At 49.9% G+C, this 26,589-nt stretch overlaps 1 protein-coding gene across 6 annotated transcripts in view; it reads left to right on the top strand.

Annotated features, from left to right (window-relative positions):
* RPH3A (rabphilin 3A) overlaps window positions 1-26,589 on the top strand; it is a 278,148-nt gene that overhangs the window by 213,553 nt on the left and 38,006 nt on the right. For 4 of the 6 annotated variants that reach the window (XM_040443834.1, XM_040443835.1, XM_040443833.1 and 1 more), the window contains exons 4-6: window positions 2,130-2,141; window positions 10,723-10,869; window positions 25,599-25,728. In XM_040443834.1, coding sequence (XP_040299768.1) covers window positions 2,130-2,141; window positions 10,723-10,869; window positions 25,599-25,728 — 289 coding nt within the window. Of the gene's footprint in view, window positions 1-2,129; window positions 2,142-2,693; window positions 2,811-10,722; window positions 10,870-25,598; window positions 25,729-26,589 lie in introns of those variants that run through there. The other 2 variants (XM_040443831.1, XM_040443836.1) reach the window with 2 other exon arrangements.

The raw sequence follows: 26,589 nt of genomic DNA, 5'->3' as shown, positions 1-26,589 counted from the left end.
GCTTCTGTGCCTTCTCCTCACGGCCCTTGACGTGGCCAGTCTTTCCAACGTTAATCATTCTAGTGTGTGCACAGCGGCATTTCCTCGTGCTTTTCACTTGCGTTTCCCTACCGACTAATGATGCCGAACCCCCTCTTACGTAACGCTTGCCTTTCACGTAACCTCTTTGTTGAAGTGTCTGTTCAAATCTTTTTTCCATTTTAAAATCAGGGCATTTACCTTCTTACTAAATTTTACAAGCTTTTTTCTCCATACGCTATAGATAAGAGTCCTGTTTTTGGATACACATCGTTGCAAGTATTTTCTCTTGGCTCTGACTTGCCTTTTCTTTTTCGTAACAGAAGCGTTTAAGTTTTCATTTTGACCAAGTCTGTTGTGTTTATTTGTGTTGCAAGGGGAAGTGGTGTTGGAGAATTCCCCTAACTTTATAGCAATCCCAGAACTGCATTAAAAAAAGGGGGGGGAGTCTTTTCTAATTTATCTAGGACCTAATTATGCATTGATGAAGGGTCTGAGTATTTAGTCCACCCATATTCTCTGAAGCAAAAGCCCCCGTCTGCTTACTTCTGTCCAAAACCTCGAGTTCTGTGAGTTTTACAGTTTTGCCGACACTATGGAACTTTTCCAAAGGAAACGTCTATTCTGCCAAGCCCTTCCCATGGTGTTCTCTTGGAGCCAAAGTTACTTTGCAGAGAACATTCCATCGGCCAAAAAATTGTGTTTCTGTAAGATAAACAGTTGCCGGAGGGTGGATGAGGGTAAAATATTTATTTAGGAAATGTCAGTTAATTAAAATACCATCCATCAGAGTTTACTTTTAGTCGATATGAAGCCAAACAATTTGCCCTACAATTAAATTAAAATTATTCCAACCGTCTGGATGCAGTTTTCTTAAAGTGCTCCTGGGCTCTTCTGTGAAACATCTTGGCATTCTGCATGCATCCGGCTGCCTTGATTGCTTCTACGTTTCCTTCAGATATTAAAATTATTTGTCAAATAAATACTAACGGGTGAATTATAGACATCACACTTGCTACTTAGTTTGCTGCAGCTAATGCAGATGTTTCTAAGGTCTTTCTCTGGGAAATTAAGAAATCCAGTCTTGATTCACTTCTGGCTAGCCAGAGACACTTACTATTTTTGTGATTTCCAAACGCTTTTGTGATTTTCAAATGCCTCCCTCTCTCAGCCTCCTTGAACCTAATGACAATGTTTGAGGCACAATTGTGATTGTGGTTGAAAGATGGGAACACATCTGCTTCTTGCTTGGGTACGTTCAGCTCTCCACACGTGGGGAGAAATGCTGGTGTCCAAACGTTCTATTTCTCTGTAGTTTTCAAGTCTGCAAGGCAGAGAGTACCAGAGATCAGAGGTGGAAACTGAGGCACCAGGGGAGGCTATGACATGCCTACAATTGCTCGCCTAGTAAATAGAGATGCTGGTCTTCTTTCTAGAGTGGAAGAACTGGCTTTCCCCAGCTGGAACATTGCAAACGAATGACCCACGGAGCGTTCAGGGCTCACTGCCCTACCTCAATGCGCTCTCTGTCCCCCAGGATGACGTTGGCCATGCTGTCATTAGGCGATTTCTCTTTAGTACCAAAAATCCATTGTTCAGTTACATAAATGGTCGGCTCAGTTAATAAGCTGAACTGATTAGTCATTTTCATCAAAGCGAAGGATTTTACAACCTTTCTTTGCAGCAACCTTTTTCAGATGTGCTGAAATAAGGTAATAATGACTAGAAATGTTTTTGGAAAATGTTTTGGAAACCAAAACCAAACAGAAGTAGGTCATTGCAATTTAAACTCTGTGGTTGTTGTTGGGGCTCCTGGATGGTTCAGTCAGTTAAGCATCTGACTCTTGGTAACAGCTCAGGGCCTGATCTCACAGTCGTGAGTTCGAGCCCCACATCAGGCTAGCTCAGAGCCTGCTTGGGATTCTCTCTGCCACTCTCCCGCTCACACACACACTCTTTCTCTCTCAAAATAAAATAATAAACATTTAAAAAGACACTCTATCTAAAAAAGTCAACTCTGTAGTGGTTGCATCCAGTGTTGGTATTTTATGAGATTTGTTTCCTTAACTTTATTCATTTTTTCTCTCTCTCCTTTCTTTGCCTTCCCTCAGTGATAAAGAACAGTGAGTATTTTGATACTTTAATTTTTTCCACAGACTGAATTTTATCTCTTCTCTGTTCAAATTAGCTGACCCCCAAAGAGAGCTGGTTAAAAAAGGAACTAGCAAGTTTTACATGTCTTAAAAAAAAATCCGAGTTTCTGGAGAAAAAAATTAGGAAATTACAAAAAACTGTCTTGGTAAAAGGATAGAAAGCATTCCTTAGGAGAGCCCTCACTGTCATTCTTCTTAGTGACCTGCGGGATTCCAGCCAGCTTACTGACCCCTCTGTGCCCGTTTCTGCAGCCTTTGCCTGGGAACAACGTTCTCAGATAAAGACAATGGTCACTCACATAACTGCTATCACTAATAAAAGGTGATGAGGAACAGAACAGAGCCTTTGGGAAGTTATGTGCCACACATGTGGTCTCTGTCACCTCATGGGAGGTCAGTCTGGGTTCCCAGTGAGGCGCCTTTGACGCGGAGGTCCTATCTCTGCTTACGTCTGTGTTTTAAATTGGATTCATTTCCTCAATATGCATGACAGATTGAACACCGAGTCCAATAAATGAAGAGTCAGGCCACAAAGCAGACTGGGCTTCGGTTGTGTGTGCACGTTGAGAAGCTCTGGAAGGCTGTTGCTACCCTCCCTGAGATGGGGACGCAATTGCAGCACCAGCAGCAGAGCATCAGGTCTGACATCAGAAAACCCAGGTCTGAGTCCTGGTCTGGTGCTCAGTTTCAGGGTGGCCTTGAGTGATGCCCTTCACTTCCTTGAATCCTGGCTCCCTCCTTTGTGAAATAGGAATGATCACCGTGCCCTTCCTTCCCCTTCGTGTGGTGGTAGGATCAAATGAGATGTACAGGAAAGCTTTGTAAACTGTAAGGCACCAAGCAAAATCAGAGGCATGTGTGAATTACAACCTTGCCTTGCCTTTGTGTGTATATATATATATATACATATATATATATATATATGCTGTGTTTATGTGCGGGGTGTATATGCATTGTACAGCTTTTTTGGACCTAAATGACCATATCATCATACCCAGAATCCTTAAAAGTTTTCTTAACACTAATAAACACTTAACTAGATGACCTGGGGAAATTCTTTCCTGCTTTCCTGACCCTGACCCCCCGCCCCTCCCTATCTGTCAAATGGGGACTTTGAACAAGCTGATCACTAAAGACCATTTGAATGTCCTACAGTCTGATGTTGGCTGATAAGACTCTGGCCAGACAAAATCTGCTTTTGATGAATATCACGAGTATATTTATTCAGACATGTAGGGAGAGATGCTGAGACGTTGTCAGAGCGTAAATATGAACATCACACGAGAGGTTCATGGCTCCAGAGGGTACTCCTCTGAGTGCTGCAAGTCGAAAGGTAGGGTATGTGTTCATTCTCTCTCCCTCATTCCTTCACCCCTTCCCTCCTCCCTTCCTCCCGTCTTCTCTTCCTTCCTTCATTAACAAATCCTCACCAAGTTCCCACCACATGTCAAACACTGTGCTTAGTCCTAGGGATACAGGCATAGCCAAAGTATGAGTATGGATCCAGGGGGGTCTACAAACAAATAAATAGCCAGTCCGCAACAAATACCCAAGCATGCAAGGAACTGTCATAGCAGAATCACAGTGAGCCTTGGGAATGCAAGGAGAGGCACATAACCCAGACTTGGTGATCCTGATAGGGGAGTTCCTGGAAGACGTGATGTGGAAACTGAGACCAGGTGACAGAGGAGCAAGATGGAGAAGAGACAGAGGAGTTCCAGGTAGAGGAACAGCATGTGCAAAGTCCAAATGTGAGAGGCGGCATGGAAATTTAGAAGAACTGAGTAGAACTCAGTCTGACTTAAAAGATTAGCGGGAACTTGAGATTCCCTTAGCAGTCTAAAGGGGGTAGGAGGAACCCGAGCATCCTTTCTGTACCCCCTTTAGTCTAGTAGGGGTGAATTTCATCCAGAAGCGCCTTTAGGCCAGCAAGGCCTATGTAAAACATTCCATGGCATTCCATGGTGTAGCCGCCCCTCCTTCCCCATCCTTTCCTCCAGGAGTCATTAAAACCTCATTCACTGAGCTGTAAAGAGACTTCCTGCCGACACCTGCCCGTGTTGGCATCCTGGGGGACAGGGGGGTGGAGAAGAAGTAAGAAAGGAAAGAAAAAGGATTAATTTTCTGCACACCGCTGCTATTTAATGTTTCGGAGCCTTCGTGCCCCGACAGCACTTGCCTCGTCCTACTCCTTTTGGGAATTATAATTTATTAATAGAGACATCTGGTGGGTATTTATTATGTGACTATTGTGTGCATGAAATGAAGAATCAAGGTGGGAGGCCAAAAGGAGGTGGGAGTCTGGATTTTGCAGTATTTCAGGGAGCGACATGTGTGAAGGGCTTCTACCAGCAGTCAGGACGGATCTCCTCTGTGTTGGGGGCCCTGGGTGTTGGCTGTGGCGGGAGGGCTCCTTCTGTCCCTGTCCCGACACCCCTGAGCAGGTAGGCTCAGGTAGCAGCCGAAGCACGATCCGGATGCCGGTTTCTAGAGTCTCTGCCTCATGCATGTTTCTCAGCAATTCCCTCCCCTCTCCTGCGTGTCAGGCATCTGGACAAATTGCAGGCCAGCCGCGGTGATCTTTAAACTTTTTGTCAACAGCGAAACGCTTTGAATGAATTTAATTCAGAAGCTGGATATGTAAGGTAGATCAGAGGAGAGCTGGATAAAGACCTTTAGTGGCTACAAGCCTTCAACATCTTATAGGGAAGTTGATGCCGCTGGTCATTTCCAATAATACCAAACTGTAAAATAAACGTAGACGCCCTAACGGGCTTCACCTATCTGTGTGGTCGCCACAGTGGACACTGTATCAGTTCGCTTTTGCTGTATGACGAGCCAACTTAAAACTCAGTGGCATGGAACGCCAGTCGCTTACTCTCAGGGGTCTGGGCTTGCCTGGGCTTGCTTATGCATCAGCGGGGCTGGCTGATCTAGGAGCCATGGCTGCAACGGCTCAGCTCTGCTCCACATGCGTCTCATCCTCCAGCCCCCTGTCCTGGGCTTGTTGTCACGGTCACCGCAGGGGCGCGAGAGAGTGAGCACAAACACGCAAGACTTTTGCAGGCTCCGCCTCGGGGGTGGCACGACATCGCTCCCCTGCATTTCATTGGCCAGGGCAAGTCAGAAGTCTGGGAAGGATGCACGTGTAGAGAAATAGACTGACTCTTGGGTGAGAGCGATTTCAAATTCACGCGGCAAAGGGCATGGATACTTGGAAGGGTGAAGTATGGAGGTCATCCATGCAGTAAACCAAATTTCATGCTTTTGTTAAATACTACGTTCTTTTCCATTTTTTTCTCTTTGTTTTCTTTACTGGTATCCGTCTTCTGCTAGTGCTGAGAACCCAGCTGAGTGAGGACGGTGGGCGGCCTGGTTGCCTACCTATCCTGTCCTTCTATCCCCCACCCCCCTGCAGCCCTTGAGATCCCTCCAGGGAACTGCTGAGCCCAGTTTGGCGGCGGGGCGAGGGAATAGGAGGCAGGCATCCTTTGATGTTTGTCTTAAGTGTGTGGATAAGAGTGGAGACAGGCGACGCAATTCACCCTTACCTGTCTCAGCTGGCAAGCCAGGGGTCTCTCTACATGCAGCCTCCGAGGGCCCCAGCAGGAAACAGAAATGAAACCATTCCCATTTAACAGATCCAGAAACTGATACTTAGAGCAGAGCAGAGCCCGCTGCTTACACGCGGCAGACCCAGGATTACAATCTTGAACTCCGCCAGGTCAGGGAGGGCTCACGTTGCCATGCAGTAGGCCGTCCGTGTATTTTCTGGCTTGGATGCAATGCTGTGAGTAACTTGAGTACTTTGGCCTTTGATGAGTTCCCAACACTGGACCCTGGTCTTAAGGCTGCAGAGCTGGGATCCTGGGCTCAGAGGGCCTTGGCAAAGGAGCCACTGTCCTGTCTTAGGAGCATTCTCGAGGGTTCCATGCTGACAGTGCTCCCCAGCATATCACGGGGAGGCCCAGACAGGCCCAGTCTCTCTCTTGAGAGCAGAGGCTCTGGTCTGAAACACTATCTCGCTTCTCTCTGTTTGCTTTTGGAATTAAAACACGAAAATCCACAGGAGGCTTGTGAGTCCCCACTGAGACCAGTCGGTGACATTTTCAAACACTGGATGAGCTGTTTGTCAACTGCGTGTTTTGGAGCCGAGAATGGGGGAGGGGTTGGAGAGGGGCTGGCAACCCCTGGCACGCCTTCTGCCTGTCTGCAGATGGAGGCAATTATGTCAGGCAGGCCCTCTCAGGGACCCCTGTCCCTGCTTATGTTTCTGGAGCCACACGTGTTCAGCAGCACCCATTTCCTGCACACACGGACCCCGGTGAGTTGTGTGATGGGGTGAGAGGCATTGGTTTTGTGTCTGGCCCGTGACTGACCCTGCCCACGACCAGATGGTGAGCTCCAGGAACACGTCCTTGAAGGGGTCTCCACTGGGAACATGGCCCAGCATCTCACCTGTGCTCTGTTTTTGGTCACTAGGCTGCTTTGTAAAGGCAGGACATAAATGGAGAGGGATCAGAAGAGGTAGAAGGAAGAAAAGTGAGGACAAAGAAGGGAAGAATAGGGCCAGTTGGGACGTCCATTTCTAGGGAAAGCCAGAGGGACCTGGGGGAGGGATGGCTGAATTAGGTTATGACGCAGGCTCTTTTGGGAAGGGTGGGTGATCTTCATTATGCTGGAGTCCAGTGCATCCTTTAAAAATAATTGAAGAAACGTCAGGCTCAGGGATATTAGCACACTGTAAGGAAGATCTTTCCAATACAACATCACAGGCTCCCTGAGAAAGTGAGGTCTCCGTTGTGGGGAGCATTCAAGCAAGGCTGGAAAGACCCCTGCTAGGGAGGCTGTGGCAGACAGACAATGTTCTGGTGTTCATGCCTTTGTGTAATCAAGGTCCCCTCAAGGTGAGGGCGCCTGAGGGTGGGTGGGACCCGGGACCTGTTTCTAACCTATAGGATACAGCAAAGGGACAGGATGTCACTCTCGTGATTACATTATGTTGTATAAGACTCTTTCTCAGCTGACAGTAGCCAGGTCCCCCTGGCGTACTTGATGAAGCAAGCAGCTCCCAGGATGAAGTTGGAGAAGCCCACTTGGTTAGGAATTGCGGATTGCCCCCAGGACCCCAGGGGTAGCCTCTTGCCAACTGCTAACAAAAAGCCAGGCCCTCAGTTACGCAGCTGCAAGGAAATGAATCCTTCCAGCAACCCAAATTTGCCTGGAAGCTGATTTTTCCCCCTTCCCCGGTCAAGCGTCCAGATGAGAACACAGCGCAGCCAACACCTGACTGCGTCCTCATGAGATGCCAAGCGGAGGAGCCGGCTTAGCCGGGCCTGGATGGACACAGACACTGTGAGATCACAAATGTGTGCTGTTTTAAGCCCCTAAATCGGTAATAACTCGTGATGCAGCAATAGAGAATGTAGAAAGGACATCCATACAAAATGGAGAGGGAGAGGGAGAGGGAGAGGCACTTATATTCCCGATACAGACCCTGTAGATGGGGCTTTTTGCCACTCTGTCTCTACCCTCCAGCCGAGTTTTTCCAGTACCTGCAGGACAAATCGCTTCAACCTTGGTGGCTGCAAACAATGAAACCTTTATCACATCTCCCGGTTTCTGTTGGTGGGAATTTGAGGGTGGCGGGTGCTTCCCCCACAGGGTTACTCGTGCAGTTGGTATCCTCCCAGGGCTTGCTGGGGGCTGGAGGACCGCGGAGCAGTCAAGATGGCACTGGCTGTGGCTGGGGGTCTCCCTTCCCCTGCACATGGGGCTTTTCCACAGGGATGTTAGCATGTCCTCATGACGTGGCGTCTGGCTTCCCCCAGGGCAAACGATCCAAGGCCACAAGGCAGAGGCTGCGATGGCTTTTACGACCCAGCCTTAGAAGTCACGCACTGCCACTCCCACTGTATTTCTTGGTCACACGGGACCGGCCGGAAGTCAGCGTGAATACCAGGAGGCAGGAGTCCTAGGGGACCACCCTGCAGGCTGGCTGCCACGTTGATCTTCACCTCCTCCGGCGCTCTGCCCGCTCTCTCAACTCCAAGCCTTTGCAAAGACCGTTTACTCCCGTCGCCAGGTCCGGTCTCTTTCTCTGCTGTCCCCTCCTGGATTTCACCTTACCCTTGCGGTCACCGCAGGGGCCCTAGTGCTGCTCTGGGGCCTGAAGCTTACATAATTTGGGGGGCCCTCTTTACCTTGCTTTTACAAATTTTTCAGCTCACAGGACCATTGCTAATGCCCCTCCTGGGGTCTGGGAAGGTGCCTGTGCGAAGGAACAGTCCCAAATGTAAGCTTTGCTTGTATCACAGCAGATCTCTGTCTGGGTCTTAACATGGCTGTCACTTCCCCAGGGAGCTGTCCTTGGTCCTTTAGACTAACCAAGTTCCACTGCTTAGGTCACCCTTAGGATTAGACGTTTAACATCCCTTTGGGCCACAAGGGACTGTGTCTTAATTCAATAACTTTCTGTGCTCACTCTCACACACTATTCTAAATACGATTGACACAGTAGTGACCCAGACCCAGACAAGGCCCCTGCCCTCCTGAAACCAACATTCTGGTGCAGGGGTAGGGGGGGTTGCGTGTAGAGAGATGCAGTAAACAGGTAACAAAATTTTTTTAGAGAGATAGTTTGAATTAGTGATAGGCGCCATGAAGAAAATAAATCTGGGCAATGGGGGATCAAGGAAGGCCTCTCTGAGCAGCTGGTATTTGAGCTGAGGCCTGAATAATGAGTGTTCCTGGCGGGAGACACAGCAAGTGCAAAGGCCCTGAGGCAGAAACAAGGTTTCGGAGTTTGGGACTGAGCAGGGAAGCCAGTGCAGCTGACTATAGGGATAAGGGAGAGCTGGAGGCCACGAGGATGGAGACACAGGTTAAGGACAGACCGGGTAGGATTTTGCACATGGGCCAAAAGAGCAGGTCCTATTTTATTTAGGTAAAGTTCACACGATAATATAACATGAACCATTTTAAAGTGTACAGGTCTTTGGCACTTATATTCCCGATGGTGTTCGCCCACTGCCTGTATGTAGTCATGGGTGTTATTCTCAACCAGTGCAAAGCCATTGGAGGGGTTTGAGCAGAGTGGGCCAAGTGCGTTGATCAGGTGTTCATCCCCAGAGGCCCCTGCTGCAAGGCAAGGTACGTTTCCATCAGCATTTCCCCAGGCCACACACCTCCCTTCCCTTTCTCAACGTCAGGCTTGTCCAAGACATCTGCTTCTCTTCGCTTCCAGACTCTTCCTTCTCCGCTCTTCAGACCAAACCAGCTAAGGGTAGGAGAATGGAAGAGAAGCCGGGGGAGGGAGGGAGATGGGGCTTTTAATTTGCAACTTTGAGCGTCAAAAGGCAATTTCATGCCTGCTGATGTGATTAGAGCAGTGGAAATAATGCTAATGGGGTGCTGGGGCCGGAGGATTCCTCCTCTACCGATTTTTTTCCCTAGCAGGGCAAGGATTTCCAGCAGTATTTAACCTTGCTTTCCACTCGGAGGGGGGGCACCTCAGCGCCATGGGGCGTGGACCATCTTATTAGCGGAGATAATGACAACAGGCACCCGACCCCCTTTGACCCTCCGTACCGTCGCCAGGGCTGTGGGGCTGGCCTTCCCTTCCCTCTGTGTCGTGGAGGTTAAGTGTGCAGCCTGCCCAGCTCTGGATTCCACCTCTGCCACCTCCCAGCCATGTGACTTTGGGCAGGTGGTCTCACTGCTCCGTATTGGGGTCTCCTCACCAGTAAGCAGACAATAACAGCCCCTGCCCTGTAGGGACGGCGTGAGGAGGCAACGGGATCATGTGGGCACCCGGGAGGTGCTGTGTCAGTGCTGACAGAAAGAAAGAAAGAAAGAAAGAAAGAAAGAAAGAAAGAAAGAAAGAAAAAGAGAGAGAGGGAGGGAGGGAAGGAAGGAAGAGAGAGAGAAAGAAAGGAGGGAGGAAGGGAGAGAGAGAGAGAGAAAAGAAAGAAAGAAAGAAAGAAAGAAAGAAAGAAAGAAAGAAAGAAAGAAAGAAAGAAAGAAAGAAAAGCCAAAAAAAAGCACAAGATGGAATGCAAAACGCTACGGGAGCTTCTGAGGCTGGAAATCTGGATGTTTTTGTGAAATTACGAGCTTTTTGTAAACCCTGTTGGCAATTCTTTCCAATTTATAAAGGAAATAATCTGCTGCACAAACAGAACATATGTGCAGGCAGGAGCTGGGTCAGCCTCGGACCCCCTCCTCCCAGAATGGTTTCCCCTCCGGCTGTGGAGTCTACTGTTCTGGGTTCTTCTCCCGAGAACACCCTTACTCTCTGGGTTCTCCTGAACTTCCTACAAATGCTGCTCACAGAATATGCCTACCATGTGCTAAGCACTCGGTAGACAGAAACTCATGAGAACCCTATGAGGGAGGAATGTGTCCCATTGTACAGATGAGCAAACTGAGGCTCATCTCCTAGCTGGAGAGTTTCCCAGCAGGAATTTTAACTGAAGACACCAGGGACCAGAACCTAACCACAGTCTTCTTCCTGCTGCACAGCCTCACGCCTTCCCATGTTACCTTTCAGGCTCCAGGCAGGCTGGCCCGTCCATCCCAGCGGTCCGCCCGACAGACAGAGGAAGCAGGAAGAGCTGACAGATGAGGAGAAGGAAATCATCAACAGGGTGATCGCTCGAGCCGAGAAAATGGAAGAGATGGAGCAGGAGCGAATTGGGTGAGGCCTGACACCTGCCGTCTGTCCGGAGAGCCCCCGGGGCCCGAGGGCCGGCAGGCTGTGCCGCCCAGGGGTGTGCTGGGGTGGCGGGGCTTCCCTGAGGGTTTGCCGTCCGTGACCTGCCAGACCGCTGACCCTGCAGAACTGGTATCCTTGTGGCATTAGGTGGGAGAGCTCAGGGAGGAGCAGAGAGAATGGGCTGGGGGCTCGCTAGGGAGGGGACTTGGAGGCTAGGGGTGCCATACAGAGGGGGAGCTCTGGTAGGATGGTAGGAGATTGTCACTGGAGCCTGGGGGCCAGTGATTGTGAGCGCAGGGCGTCTTGGCCAATTTCAGTTACGTAGAAATATGCTCTGGAGTCACCATTGACCAGAATATACAGCCGAGGGAGAGCTAAGGAGAAGAGTGTCTGTCTAGGGACGGTATGCCAAATAGCGCATTTGAAATGAACTTAGAAAAGAGAATTGCAGAAATGGAGCTTGAAAGAGGGAGACAGCACGAGAGGGAGGCAGCAGAGGTTAACCTGACGGGTCTGGACTTGAAGAACCCCAGGGTTTTGTCCCAGTTCCCTGCTTGCCCGCTGTGGGTCCCGGGCATGATGCCTCACCTCTCTGAGCCTCCGTTTGCTCACTTGTCGAGTGGGGGGCACGACAGTACTTATCCCACAGGACTGTTGCAAGCAGCAGATGAGATGATGCATGTAAGCTCCTTGGCCCAGACCCTGGTGACACTCAGTGTTTCATAAATGGTAAGAAGAAGGGAAAGGTGGAGTTTGGAGAGCAGATAGTTTAAAAATGTATGGGGAGAGGAGCAAGGGCTAGAAGGAGGCTGTGTAACAGGTGCGTCAGAGAGTGACAAAATCAGTGAGCAAGGCCAGTGCTAGAGAGTGAGGGAGCAGTGTGTGGGTGGTCTTGCGAAGGGAGGAGTGGAGAAAGCGGGGGTGACCATGGGGTTGGGGAGGTAGGAGGCAGGCAGGGACCTAGGACAGTATGTGTGTATGGGGGCTCTCGGTACAGGTGGAAGACCGGCTGTCGGGATGCCGGGCCGCTGGAGGGTCCTCCAGGACCAGGGTCTCAAATGGACTTGCTCCTTCCCAGCCCCCTTCCCAGTCCCCCTTCTGCCAGGGGCGGCCCTTGCCAATTGCTTACAACGGACGCAGGCACCGAGGTGCCATTTATGTCCCTACCCACACACTCAGCTAAGGGTTAAAGAGGTTCTTGGATGGAGACTGGAAGTTGGCGCCTTTGGTTTGAGTCTCTGCAGATGATTTTACTCAGGGTGGATGGGGAGCACTGCTGACATATGACAAGCGCCTGCCACGTACTTCCTGGGTCCGCCTCATGGGTCGCCCTCCATCTGAATACCCCGGAGGCTGCCGAAGGGAGAGATCTCAAGGGGCCTGCTTATAGGATCGAATTCTTAATTTTTCTTTCTATTATTTTTTTAAGTTTATTTATTTTGAGAGGGGGGGGAGGGGCAGAGAGAGAGGGAGAAGGAAAATCCCAAGCAGGTTCTGCACTGTCCGTGCAGAGCCCGATGCGGGGCTTGAACCCACGGAACCGTGAGATCATGACCTGAGCCAAAACCGGGAGTCGGATGCTTAATCGACTGAGCCAGCCAGGCTCCCCTTAATTTTGCTTTATAAAAGACCTATCAAGGGTGGGAAGTCGTCCAGGCAGGAGGTCTGTGAGTGTGTGTGTGTGTGCCTATGTGTGTGTTCACTTCCCCCCAACAATGGGCCTCAGCCTTTTGGAAGTGAGGGATATGGGTTTTAAGAGTAGACACTTACCAGCAAAACTCCTCTCAGCCATTTTCTGGCATAGTGCTTACAATCAGGTAACATATTTTATATGTTATATATTTATTTTGACTCTTGTACATCTCTCCCCTGTTAGGTAGAGATGTTTGCCTGTTTTGTTCACTAGTGAATTCTCAGAGCCTGGCTCATAGTAGGTGTGCAGTAAAATATTTGCTGAGTAAGTGAGTGAATGTGGCAGACCATATTGCCCCAAATTTCTGTAGATATCCCCTGTGGCCAAGATGATGGAGAATTTAGAATCTTGTAGCCGAGGGTCCAAATTCCCAGGGAAGGCACTCTGATTGGCTGGCTTATGTCAGGGGCTCTCATCCAATCAGCTGTAGCCAGGGGTGCCAGCCATGTTCAAATGTATCAGGTGGGCTGCCTCTGAGGGTGAAGTTAAGGAGGTCTCTGTGGCCCGAGCAGATTGCAGCATGAACATTCTGGAACATTCTAGAACAGGATAGATGGGTCCCCTGCTTCGTCCTCCATGTCCTGTCATATTGCCTCAACTAACTTGGTGACGTGGTAGAATAGCACCGTGGTTAACAACTGGGGACTCAGAGTCAGAGATACCTGGGTTCAAATTCCAGCTCTACCACTTACCCTCTGTGTGACCTTAGGTACACCACGTTAGCCTCTCTGTGCCTCAGTTTCCTCCTCTGTAAAATGGGGACAACATCAGCGCATAATTCTTGGTGAGTGTTTAGTTAGGAGGCACAGGATTATCGTAGTGCCTGGAACAGAGCACACGCTCCATAAATGGTGGCAGTTGTTTAGAGATGAATTTGCTTAGGAAGCTCAGTCTTTGACCCCGGCCAGGGCTTCCGTTCTAGAATTATGCCCTGAGACGCCTGTTTGGCAAGCCCTGGAATTCCAGCAGCCCTGGCTTCCCCTAAAGGAGATTTGAGAGGCTTCCAGGGAGGCCGGGGCCAAGCTCTTGATGACAGAGTGTCCCTTTGCTGAGATGTGCTTTCTGCCAGAGTGGGGGAGGACAGTCCCACAGGATTCTGGCCGTGGCTGTCTCCCTGCCCTGTTCCAGCAGCCAGTTCTTGCTGGTAGCATTGCCAGAGGCAAACCCGTCGCTATTTGTGTCTTACGATCTCAAACCTGCCCTCCTTCCTGTTCTATCCATGCTTCCCTGGGAGGGGATCAGAGCAGAGTCAGAAGAAAGCAAGATGATACATCAGACATGAAACGAAGCAAGTCTGAAAACAGGGTGCCAACGGGGGTCCCATTTCAGAACCCGAGGTTCTCTGTTAATGAGGCTTTGGGGCCTCAGTTCTCCCACCCATCTAATGAGGCAGGTCAGTCTGATTCTCGGGTTCCTTCCTGCTCAGACTCTATAGCATTTGGCCGTGTCTGATGGAGGACCCCAGACCATGCTGTTGGCTGCCCCTCTCAGAGCAAATGAGCTCCTTCTAACTGTTAAAATGGCAGATGTATGTGAGACCCCTTCTGGGTTCACACCAGTTCTATGGTGTGGAGTCTTCTAGGAAGTGGTTTGAAATCATCATACTGGGCACCATTTATTGAGCACTTACTATGTGCCAAGCATTGAATCTAAAACTTCCTGGAGATTAACTCCTTAACTGCTTCTCTCAACCCTGTCAAGTAGGTGCTATTATTTAACCCCCTTTTGCAGGTGAGGAAACAGGCTTAGAGAAGCGATTTGCCCAAGGTCGCTTGCCCAAGGTCACATGGAGCCAAGATGTACGTCTCTGGCTGGCTAGCTTTCAGAATTCTGCTTTTAGCTCTCAGCTGACTTGGGTGTCTTTCCTGAAGGCCTGGCCCCAAATTCTTAGACTCCAAAGAACATGGAGATTTTTAAAGCCCAGATTTGGAGGGGACCTTGCGGAGCTAGAAGCTGGAACCCATTCTGTGCTGGTCTCATGGTTCCTTTCCGGTTCCTCTTCATCTGTTTGTATCTCCAAAGCTACCAACATTGGTCTGCGCACTCCTGTGGCTCTGAGAGATACAGAGAAGAATCTTCCTCAGGCCTCCCAGGAGGCGCTGCCTCCCTAGGCCAAGTTGGCCGGAGCTGACCACCCCAGGGAGCCCCAGGCAAGCAGCAGACAGGACCCGCTTCTCTCCCTGGAGAGTGGGGGGAGGAGTGCCTAAACCTTGGCTCACCACTCGGCCCACAGCCCAGCTCTGCTTTCTTCAGCATCCCTAGAGGAAGAGATAGTAGCCAGAAAGGAAATTCATCAAACAGCCTCATTTTGCCCCCACATTCCTTATTGAAGCACTAAGTGGGATGTCAGAGGTTATTCGACGTGCCCGGACTACTATTGGCAGGAAAGGAAATTAATTCCAGGGAGACTGCTTGAGTCATCTGTTACTGCTGCGTAACAGCCACCCACAACTTAGTGACTGAAAGAAACCACAGTCATTGTGTTTCGCGATCCTGTGGGTTGAGAGTTCAGGCAGGGCTCTGCTGGATGGGTTTTCAACTCCATGGGGCACAGGCTGGGGTCACTCCCTCAGCTGCGTTCAGCTGGTGGCGAGGCTGCACTGAGAGCTGCAATCCCAAGTCCGTGCTCCCGTGTTCTCTTTGTGGCTTGCTCTCTCCATGGGATCTCTCCTTTTTCGATAGTCTGGCCTGAGCTGCTCTCCATGGCAGCCAGATCCCAAGGGAGCAAAGATGGACGTTCGTCAGGACTTTTACCAGCTAGGTCTGGAACTGGTAGGGCATCACCCCTCCATGTTCTACTGGAGAGGGGAAATAGGTCCCTTCTCCTTATGGAAGAATGACTTGGGCCACCAGGGAAGGAAGGCACCGATGGCGGCCATCTTTGGAGGCTTCACCTTCTGCAACAAGGGGAGTTTAACATAAGGATTTGGAGAGATCTCAAGGGATCCGAGGGCAGGAACACAGCCTGGCCTCAGGAAAGTTTTGCTTCTCATCTGACATATTAGAAAACATACCGATACTGTACCTCCTGGATTTTTATAGCTCTTTTTAGCCCTAATTCCAGATTCCCAGGGAAGGAACCCTGACTGGCCCAGCTCACCCTGAGCATCCACCTCCCACAGCCATCCACCTCCCACAGCATCCACCATCCACAGCCAGCTGTGGCCAGGGGTCGCCGGGCTACAGATGCGGCTGCTGAGTGTGAAAAGAACCTTCGTGCATTGGACAGACACCCATAGGGTGTCCCCCAAAGTGTTGCATGTATTAACTCTGGAGTTAAACCTTTGCCTAGGAAACCCTGTCAGCAGTTTTCATTTTGTTTTTACCCTGTGGTTAGATAGATCCCTCCACATCCTCATTACCTTTCTTTCTGTCCAGAGCCTCTCAAAGGCATTGGCTCACATATCCTGCCTGCCAAGGGATGGGCAGCCGGGTGGCTTCCATTGGAGGTCAATTTCCCTAAACAGATGGGCCCACAAAAGTAATTAGGATTTGTCATTAACCTTGGTGTCCAGACGCTGCGATGGAAGAGGAAGGCAGAGAGACACAGGGAGACCTGTTGTTGACAGAATCTGTTGGGTTCTGTCACCTCCCCATCTCGGTTCCATCATCCCTCATATTTTTGGCACAGAATTTTTCCAAAATGTGGACAGAGGGAGAAGTGAGTAATAATACCTATAATTTGCGACATTGAATTGGGTAGACATCTTTCCTGTGATTTGTAAGGGGGTCATACTCTCCCCTTTCCAAAGGAGGACCACTTACAACCTCCTCCTCCTCCTCCTCCTCCTTCTTCTTCTTCTTCTTCTTCTTCTTCTTCTTCTTCTTCTTCTATTTTTTCTTTTTTGACCTGGAGTCCTAAATGTTGTGTGGATAGGATTCAGGGGTTTGGAGGCATTTATGCTTGTGTCTGTATTTTTTGAGAAGGAATATTGATAGATTTCATCATACTCTGGAGGAGGGCGGGGGGACTCTGAACCCTCCTATGTTAAGAACCACTGAGTAGTACCTTAGTTTCCCCAGGTATTGGACCAGTGGTTTCTTTCTTTCTTTCTTTCTTTTTTAAATTTTATTTGTGGATCAATGGTTTCTAATGCCCAATCGCATTAATACTTTATAGAACCTGTTTGTACAAGATGAACATAGAAGTCTTCTTCATTCGCCAGGTAGCCCAGTGTCTGGCATAAAAGAGAGAACAAATAAATACTCGTTAGATGAATAGCGTATGATGAGTGAAGCCTAACCCGTAAGCCTCTCACGGAATCACTTTAACCTCACTGCCTCCTGGACCTCATCTGTAAAATGGGGAGTTGGCCCATGTCGTCTCCCAAGTGTTTCCAGGCTGGAGTTTTTCAACCTTTGTACTGAGTACACTTGGGGACAGATCATTCTTTGTGGTGTGCACTGTCCCGTGCATTGTAGGATCTTTTTTTTTAATGCAGCATTCCTGGCCTCCCCTGCTAGATGCCTGTAGTGATGCCTCACCCAGCTATGACAGCCCCAGATGTCTCCAGCCATTGCCACACGCTCCCTGCTGAATGAACCACAGCGCTTGCCCTTTCTGTCCGGTGGTTCACAAAAGGGAGAAGAGACAAACTTGAAAATTTTCCTGCAACCATGCTCAGCGTCTAGAGAAATAAAACGGTAGCTTGCTCTTCTTACAAAGCACCGCATGGCAGCTCTGTGCTCGAAGCTTTATACGGATTCCTTTATGTAACTTTCACCACAACCCTATGCATTCGGCCACATTATTATCATTCCCATTTTACAGATCAGGAAACAAGGCACAGAGAGGTGAAGCACCTTGCCCAGGGTCACATGGTTAATAAAGGCTGGAACTGGGATTACATACTGAGGCAGACTGGCTCCAGGACCAGAGTCTTACTCTGCTATTCTATAGAAAAGCAAATATTTATTGCCAAGCGCTGTGTGAGGGACTGCCCGATATGTTATATTTCCTTTCATTTTCTTAATGTCCTCGTTGAGAGACAGACTGTTGTCCCTGCCATACCCGCCGAGGAAAGAAGCTCAGTGAGGTTAAGATACTTGCCCAGAGGCACACAGCCTTTGCGTGGCCAAACCAGACTTGGAACTTGAATCTGTCTTTCCACTTTATCCTATGGCCTTTTGGGGTGCAGGGAGGGAAGGCAGCTGACAAATGAGTTGAGGGATTTAGGGAAGTCCAGAATTTACAGGGGATCTCAGATCCTCACTCAGGGTAACTGGTTCCAGTTCACACACTTCTTCCTTCAATGGGACAGTTCATGTCTCTCCACCGCAGTGACCCTCGTCCCCTCCTCCAGGCCAGGCCGAGGAAGGGGTTAGAAAGAGCTCTAACCGTAAGCACTGAAGGGAAACTAAAGCAGGCACCAGTAGCTGGGCAGCTAGACCTAGCCTCCAGCGCCATTTTTCCTCTTACAGGCTCTGTGTGCCTCAGTTGCCCATCTGTAAAATGGGGGTGAATCCTAGAGCTGCTCTCACGGGTTGATGATGGCCTAAGGAAAACAATGCATATAGAGTACTTAGCACAGCTCCTGGTAACCATGACAATTACTGGGTTTCTAATGACCCAGCACCTTACCCGGCACTGACTACCTTAGCTCGGCTGAACCCTCCAGCTGTCTTTTTCTCTTGGCTCCCTCGTCTCCAACTCTGAGCCGAGGTGACCCCCCTCCCCGAAGAGCTGAGGCCCAGGCAGGAATCCCGTTCACCAATCCATCAAGGAGAGAAATTAGGATCCACGGCTCCCCAGGTGTCGCCAGTAATAAACAACAGTGAGAATTAATGAGTCTGAGATACTCGCACCCCGCATGCCAGCCGAATGGCTTCGTGATAGGACAGCTCAGTCATTTAAGGACAGGTTTCTGCGAGACCTTGGCAGTGGAGTCTCAGGCCAGTCGCCGTCAGAGCAGCCATGTCCCCCGTTCACAGCAAATGATCTGATCTTGATTTAAGAAAATGCCAAGTTTAATAAACTTGACGGTAATATCCACCCCCCCCCCCACCCCCAGCTGGGAAATTAGGGTGAGGGAAAAACAGCATGACTGGAATTGACGAAACAGAGACAGGGAGGCAACATGACATCCACCCTCCCCTTTTGCTGTGTTTTTATGAATCGTGTGTAATCCAACCTACCACTGCTCTAAAGGCAGCCGCCCCGGCCCAGCCCCGGCTTTACGCCATCTCCCTCCCCGATTGAGGGATCGCCCGCAAAGCCATCACGCCTCCCAGGCAGGGTGCCTCAGCCCCACAGCATGCCACATTAAGCCTACTTCCCGGTGTAATTGTACACCCATTAGCCTTCTCCTCAACATTCTTCCGTAGTAGCCGATGCAGCAATACGCATTTGAAAGCTCAGAAGTAGTTGCCTGAATGCTTCCGAAGCCAGTTTGGACTTTTTGAGGGAGGCTGAGCTTTACAAACAGGCGGTGTGTCGGTCAGTCCTTGACTTGGTTTCTGTCCTTGTCTGCAGAAGGCAGCCAGATGGGGCTGGGCTCTCGACGAGGGTGGTGGAGGGATAGCCGTATGTGTGAAGATGTGTTCTGCCCGGAGGTACGATCACACGCGTGTGTGCGAGCGTGTGTGTGCTCACAGGTGCACGTGGCCATGTGCCTCTCCAGGTGTGCCTGTGGGCATATGTGTTCACCTGTGGGTACGTGTGCTCTCCGTGTCAGTTTCTAGTCACTGCAGCTCCTTCTAAAGCTTTCAAAAGACAGGTTCCGTGGGCAGATGATAGCATCCTCATTACACAGAAGAAGTGTGAGACCGGGGAGCCATAGGAGCCACACATTTCTAGAAGAAATAATTAACAGCAACCATTACTCAGTAGTTACCGTGTTCTGGGGAATTTTACAAACACTCTCACTGCATCTTTGCAACAGTCCTGGGAGGTAAGGATTTTGTTTTCCCTAATTTACAGATGAAAAACAGAGGCTCAGAAGGGTTAAGTAACTTTCTTGGGGTCACAGAGCTAGGAAGTGCAGGGCCAAATGTAGACCCAGGCAAACTCACCCCCAAACTGGCACCCCAATCCTTGTGTCCCTGCCTGTTTCTAAATTCTGCAAGTGTGTGCATGTGTACCTGCATGTAGGGAACCTGCATTTTCCTGGAGTTGAGCGTGAGCACCAAGAGAAGGTGATTGGGATCCTGCAGAGTCCCAAGCTTGGCTTGTCTGACATCCACAGCCAGGCAGGGAGATATTGCCCCAACCTTGCTGTGGAGAGGAGGGCTGAAGTCTGATTCTGATGTGAATCAGTCGGAAATATGACCCGGGTGGCGATTATCTGGTGGACCCCATGTAGTCACGTGGGTCCTTATAAGAGGGAGGCAGGAAGGTCAGAGTCACAGCAAGGTTGGAAATTGCCACACCGCTGGCTTTGAAGATGGAGGAAAGGGTCATGAGTCAAGGACTGTAGGCAGTTTCTGGAAACTGGGAAAGGCAAGGAAACAGGTTTGTCCCTGGAACCTCCAGAAAGAACACAGCCTTCCCAGCACCTTAACTTCAGCCAGTGAAACCTGTGTCAGACATCTGGTCTCCAGAACTGTGAAGGTAATATATATATATATATATATATATATATATATATATATGTTGTTTTAAGCCATTAAGTTGGCAGTGATTTGTTATGGCAGCAATAGGAAACTAACACGGAGCAGATCCTCAAAGTCTGGTCTCAGGCAATGGGAATTCTAGGTCCTCTTGCGAGTGTACTCTTAGCCATACTGAGTTAGACCCACAGGGGACAATCTAGTAGTTTCAAGAGACCTGGTCCAGCCCCATGGGTAGACAAAGATTGGGGACCCACCTGCCTCATTCTGCCTGGACCCGCTACAGCTCTGAAGTCCTCACTGCTGTGATCCTCTCATGGGCTCCGTTCTTACGTCCACGTGTTGTCTCAAAACGGGGGAGATTGAGTCTCCTCTACCTAAAACCCGGTAATGGTATCCTATTAAGATCTGGCACGGAGCAGCCCCTGCCCACCCTTCCAGCCTCATCTTCTACCATCCAGCCCACTGGCCATACTGAACATCTCTCAAGTACTTTGCACATGCTGTTCCCTCTTCTTCCTAGTACTTTTCCTCAGCCCTCTTTACTGGTCCAGTTCCTCCTTATCCTCATGTCTCAGCTCTACGGTCACTTCCTCCGAGGCCCCTTCCTCACTGTTCACGTCCCTCTCTTACACGTTCTCCTAGCTGCCCATAACTGCCCTTCAGAGAACTTTACTAGAGCATGATTATGATGATTTCGATAATGCCCGAGTCTCTCGCTATAATGTCAGGTCAGTGCAAACAGGGACTCACCTGTTTCGCTCCCAGGTGGGTCCTCACATAGCAGGTGCTCCGTAAATAATTGAATGAATGAGTAGCCCATCTGCATCCATTCGGATGGCAAGGTCAGACCAAGCTGGGAACCCCTTCCCGCCACCCCCAGGGATTGTCCGCTGATGCCTAGGGGAAGAGATGCACCCTTTCTGGTACCTCTGGGAGCATCCTGGGAAATGGGACGTGCCCACTCAGCTTCTCTGAGTAACCAACAGCTCCCCTTAAGTGTCCAGGCTGGTGATGGATGTGTTTCCTGGATGCAAGGCGTGAGTTGTAGTCATAAAATTAATCGGGCATGTAAAGACATAACTAGAGAGTGACAGCCATGTACGGTGTCCAGCTAATTGGGCACTTAATGTGGAGGCATTAGACAGGCAAACACCAGGCTGCTGACACAGAGCGGTCCTTCTCTTAGTCCTTGAGGGATCTTCTATTTCAAAACACCAGGGAAATCTGGATGTTTCAGCCTCAGGATCTGAGACTCCCCGAACGCTGCCCATGGGCGGAAACTTGAGGTGCACCTCATCTAACCCCTCACGTTAACGTCTGGGGGAAAGGGCACCCAGAGAATAGAGGGTTTTCAAGGTCATTGACTGGAGAAAAGGTAGGATTCAAACCCATGGTTTTTGACCCTGCCTTATCTGTTCCCTATCTTCAAAAATGTCCTTTTTCTTCTAATATAAGGGCAACACGTGGGGCGCCTAGATGGCTCAGTCGGTTAAGCATCCCACTCTTGATTTTGGCTCAAGTCATGATCTCACGGTTTGTGGGGTTGAGCCCCGCATCAGGTTTTGCACTGACAGCGAGTAACCCGCTTGGGATTCTCCCTCTCTCTCTGTCCCTCCCCCACTCTCTCCTTCACTCTCTCTCTCTCTCTCTCGAAATAAATAAATAAACATTTTGAAAGAAAAGGCAACACATGTTCACTTTGGAAAATTAAAGAGGCAGAGGGAGTCCAGACAATTGAGTGCTTGAGGAGGGTGGGTGATGGAGACATTAAAGAAGGAAATAAAGCTTTCTTATAATCCCACCACCCAGTGATTATCACTGTGGCTCTTTGGGTGTTTCCTTTCTCATTTTTTTTTTTTTTTCTTTTCTGCCCAGTGCACACCATGCAGGGATTCAGATGAGCATGTTCCAAACCCAAGTTCACACCCTGACTCTACATCCTGGGTTTTGAGGGTTTTGATCCCTTTAACATAAGGAGAGCATTTCCCCGTGCAGTTTGCCCGACTGCTTCCTTCTTACTACAGTGCTTACCAGAGTGTGGCCCAGAATTCCCCAGCCTCAGGATCACAGAGGGAGCCACTTCAATATTCAGATTCCCAGGCCCCACCGCAATCCCACAGAATCGTATGTGTGTCAAACACTCTCTCCAGGTGCTCTAGAGGCGCTGTAAGTTTTGAGAACGTCCCCCCATGCAGTGGTTCTCAACAGGGCCGCATGCTGAAATACTGGAAACCAGGCTTAAGCAGATCCATAGCTGAGAAGGTTTAGAGTCGGGGGCCCACGGGTTGGTATTCTTTTTGAACGCTGTCTGGGTGATTGACATGCATGGAAGGTTGCAGGCATCTTTCATGATGCATATAGGGTTTTCCCGCTGAGACGAGACAACAAACATTCCTTCGAGGGTGAAAACACTGAGGGGCGCCGGGGTGGCTCAGTCAGTTAAGCGTCCAACTTCAGCTTAGGTCACGATCTCGCGGTCTGTGAGTTCGAGCCCCGCGTCGGGCTCTGGGCTGATGGCTCGGAGCCTGGAGCCTGTTTCCGATTCTGTGTCTCCCTGTCTCTCTGACCCTCCCCCGTTCATGCTCTTTCTCTCTCTGTCTCAAAAAGAAATAAACGTTAAAAGGGTAAAAACACTGAAATATTTTATCACCGGGATAAAGACCCACTTGTCTTCATGGTCTTTTGTGACATATTTTGACCTAGCTTCCTGCACAGTTTCATTTCTAAGTTTATACTCTTTGGCTGTTGGAGCCCTCCACGTTGAGGCCCCGGCATTTGGGGCTACAGAGAGGATGTCAAAATGAGTAGGCTGCGGGAAACCCCCTGCTCAACTGATCTGGGAGCAGAGAAGGAAGGTCTGTGCCTCCCACCCGCATGCTTCTCTCTTTACTGGTCTCTACTGAATTCACAAATAACAAGAGTCCCTGAGCTGAGACATCTGAATAATGATCTTAAATCTGTTGTTTTACCACGCCATTTGCTGCACTGAGAGAAGCTAATGAGACACTCCCCATACAAGACCCATTAATGGCCCCTTTCGGCATTTAGGAGTGAACTGTGGGAGGAACAGGCATCTTGGTGGAGGCTCTCATGTGGGTTTTGCAAGTGGTGAGTGAATCCATGGCCTTGATTTTACAAGAGGAGGCAGGAAAGCCTCTTAAGTTTCCTAAGCAAAGTGCACTGCCGTTTGGAATTGGGTCACCTGTCCCGTGCTGTCTTCCTGGGGCTTGACTCGAGGCAGGAAGCCGGGAGGGCTTCATGGAAAGCAAAGATGATTTACTGACACAGAGAACTAGATTCTAGCCCTGGCGGAGCGACCCCAGGCAAGCCTCTCACCTTCTCTGTGCTTTGGGACCCGCGCTGATGGAGGAGAACAAAATCTAACCGTTTTCTGGCTAGGGTAACCCGCGAAAGAGGGTGTGGACAAGAAAAATGTCTCCATGCGTTTACCATCCCCTGCCTCCCATCAGCTTGCCTCATCGTCTCATAACATGTTATAATTCTGCAGCATTGCAAGGCATCCTGAAGTTTATCTGCTCTAGACAACTTCAGGCTGTTTCTTCAAACTGTGGCTTTCCAAAGGAAATCTAATTCCAAACAAACAAACAAACAAACAAACAAACAAACAGAATGGATAAATGCAGACATGCTGTGGATGAAGTGCAGTTTTCTGGCCCCTCAGAATCACCCCACCACTACAGTGCATGGCCCCTCAACTGGCTCTAAGGAGCTCTGGGGTGCCGTAAAGCACAGCTTGACAACCTGACTCCTTCTGTTTTACAGATGAGGAAATTGAAGCCCAGAGAGTCCAACTCCAGGGCTAACCCCCAGCTTTCTCAATCCCCTGTTAAGGGCTTTTCCGGGAAACAAAATGATGGGGCAGCTGTTGGGTGTCTTGTCCCAAGCTCAGGGAAGTGAGATGGACAGAGCCAGCTAGGGTAACTGGGTGTGTGTGAGTTGGTACCTACTTACCAATCATTGAGGGTCCCTTGGTGTAGGGACTGCAGGGGGATCCAGCAGGGTGGAGATCAGACTGTTCCAGAAGACCCCCGTGGCTCTGCTTGGCACATAACAGCAGGGTGTATTGCAGTTAAGAACAGAGATTCAGGGGGCACCTGGATGACCCAGTCAGTTAAGCGTCCGGCTTCGGCTCAGGACGTGATCTCACAGTTCGTGGGTTTGAGCCCCACATCAGGCTCCATCCTGACTGTGTGGAGCCTTCTTGGGATTCTCTCTCTCTCCGCTTCTTCCCCACTTGTGCTTTTTCTCTCTCTCAAAATAAAATAATAATAATAATAATAATAAAAAGAATAGGAACTAGGAACTCAGGACAAACTGCCTGGGTCTGGATCCCAGCTTTCTCCACTTCCCAACTGTGCGACTTGAGTAAATCACTTAACCTCTCTGTGCCTCAGTTTTCCCATTTGGAAAATGGGGACAAGAATAGTGCTCAGCGTATAGTACTACTGGAAGGAGTCCTTAAGAAAATTGATGTGGAGTGCTTATCTCTGTACCTGGAACGTACTAAGTGCTCAGTACCCATCGGCTACTGTTATTCTAGGTCATCTGAGACCGTGGACTGGGGGGCTTGCTCCTGGTTACCGCCCCACCCATCATCCTATAAAAACAATTTCTAGGGAAAACACAGGGAGAGGGGGAAGGGAAGATGAGGGGGAGGAAAGGAGGAGTGTGCTGCCTCTGGCTCTGTGCACCCTGCCTGCTGAAGCAGCTCCGTCCAATCTGGGTCACAGCAGAGGCTCTGGAGCCCGCAAGCTGCTCCTGGCTCTTCCCTGGACAGAGTGGCTCTCTGTTGAATGAAACACAAAGGGAGAAGTTGCTGTTTTTAACACTGCAAATCCGAGCACTTTGAGGGGATGGCAGGAGCGAGGAGGCTTGTGGGGAGAGTCAGCATCAGGTGGCTCCCAGGGTCCTTCTAGAACCTCTGATACCCAAGTTGTATCCCGGTGGTTCTCATGCCCGTGTTGCCCCCAGCGGGAACCCGGTCCTTGGAGGGGTGGGCTGGGTCCAGCTCCCTCCTAAGAATGGGAGCAGGTGTGCCAGGGCCGGGGTTGGAGAACAGCCAAGATGAGGAGCAGCCGAAACTAAACTTTGAGATGGCAACGAAGACATCCGAGTGAAGACGTCACGTCGACAATTAGCTAAAGGGATCTGGAGCCCAGAAGGCAGTTTTCTCTGGAGGAGGTGATGTGAGATAGTAAGTCTAGAGAAGGTGTTTAATCTGAAGTCAATAGAAGGAGGTGGGAGATCTGGGATATGGGTCTGTGGTGTTCTGAAAACGTATCAGAATTTCATGCACACGTGCCTTTTTCGGGGGAAGGGTCCAAGAGTCCTCATCAGACACCCAGGAGTCCATGACTCAGAGAAGGTCAAGACCATCAGCCTGATGCTAGGAGATGCCGTGGTCCCCGGTCCTATGAGGCCCTCATTACTCTGTGTCTGCTTCCAGGCGCCTGGTGGACCGTCTGGAGAACATGAGGAAGAACGTGGCTGGGGACGGGGTGAACCGCTGCATACTGTGTGGAGAACAGCTGGGGATGTTGGGCTCCACCTGTGTGGTGTGTGAGGACTGTAAAAAGGTACTATCATCGTCCTCCTCCCTGCTGCCCTTCTCATCACATGCAGGGGGCTAAGCCTGGGCTCGGGCCTTGGGGGACCCTGGGTCTTGGGGACGGAGCTCGGATTCTGAACGGTGGTTGCCAGAATATGATTCCTTTGGGGATGCTCCCATGCCAAGCTATCTTCTAGGCAACCCTGAACCCTGGTTCCTCTTCTGGAAGATGTTCTGACCCCTCTGTCCCCTTGGAGCTCAGCTCCATCTAGGATGAACATGGGAACCTGAGACAGGATGTAGGCTATGGTTGAGCCTGCAGGTATCCTGGTCGTAGCTTAGCAGGCTATGTGTCAGGCTAAAGAAGGTAAGCATCCTCTTACCCTGGCTTAGAAAGCCCCTCTCCAGCCCAGTTAGGGCCATTGGGCTTCTTGAGTATTTAAAGGAGTCTCCCTCCACCCTGCACCCTGTCCTCAAGCTGTCTGCACGTGACAGTTCCAGGACGCAGATATACCTGTCCTTGGTTCTGCCTCAATTCCCCGGAAAGGAATTCAGGGGAACATGTGAGCTGGGGACATCCAGAATGTCACTTGGCATCTCCTGCTTGGGGTCCCACTTAGCATTTAGAATGCAGTATTGGGGAAAGTTTATGCCCCAAAACTTGTCTTCTGCAGTCAGCCACATAGTAAAAATTCCGTGACCTATTCAGTTTTCCGTTTTGTCTTGACTGCCAGGAAACTCAGCCAAAAGTATAATGTTCCATCACAGTCATGGCATTTGCACAGGTAACTTCCTCCTCTTCAAGGAGCTGAGCCTGCAGCCATAATCTAGGTAATGTGGGAAGGAAGGAAGGAAGGAAGGAAGGAAGGAAGGAAGGAAGGAAGGAAGG

Source organism: Herpailurus yagouaroundi, unplaced genomic scaffold (assembly GCF_014898765.1).
Source record: "Herpailurus yagouaroundi ecotype Mexico unplaced genomic scaffold, PumYag 191, whole genome shotgun sequence".
Lineage (NCBI taxonomy): Eukaryota > Metazoa > Chordata > Mammalia > Carnivora > Felidae > Herpailurus > Herpailurus yagouaroundi.
This window is presented reverse-complemented; position numbering and strand designations above follow the sequence as displayed.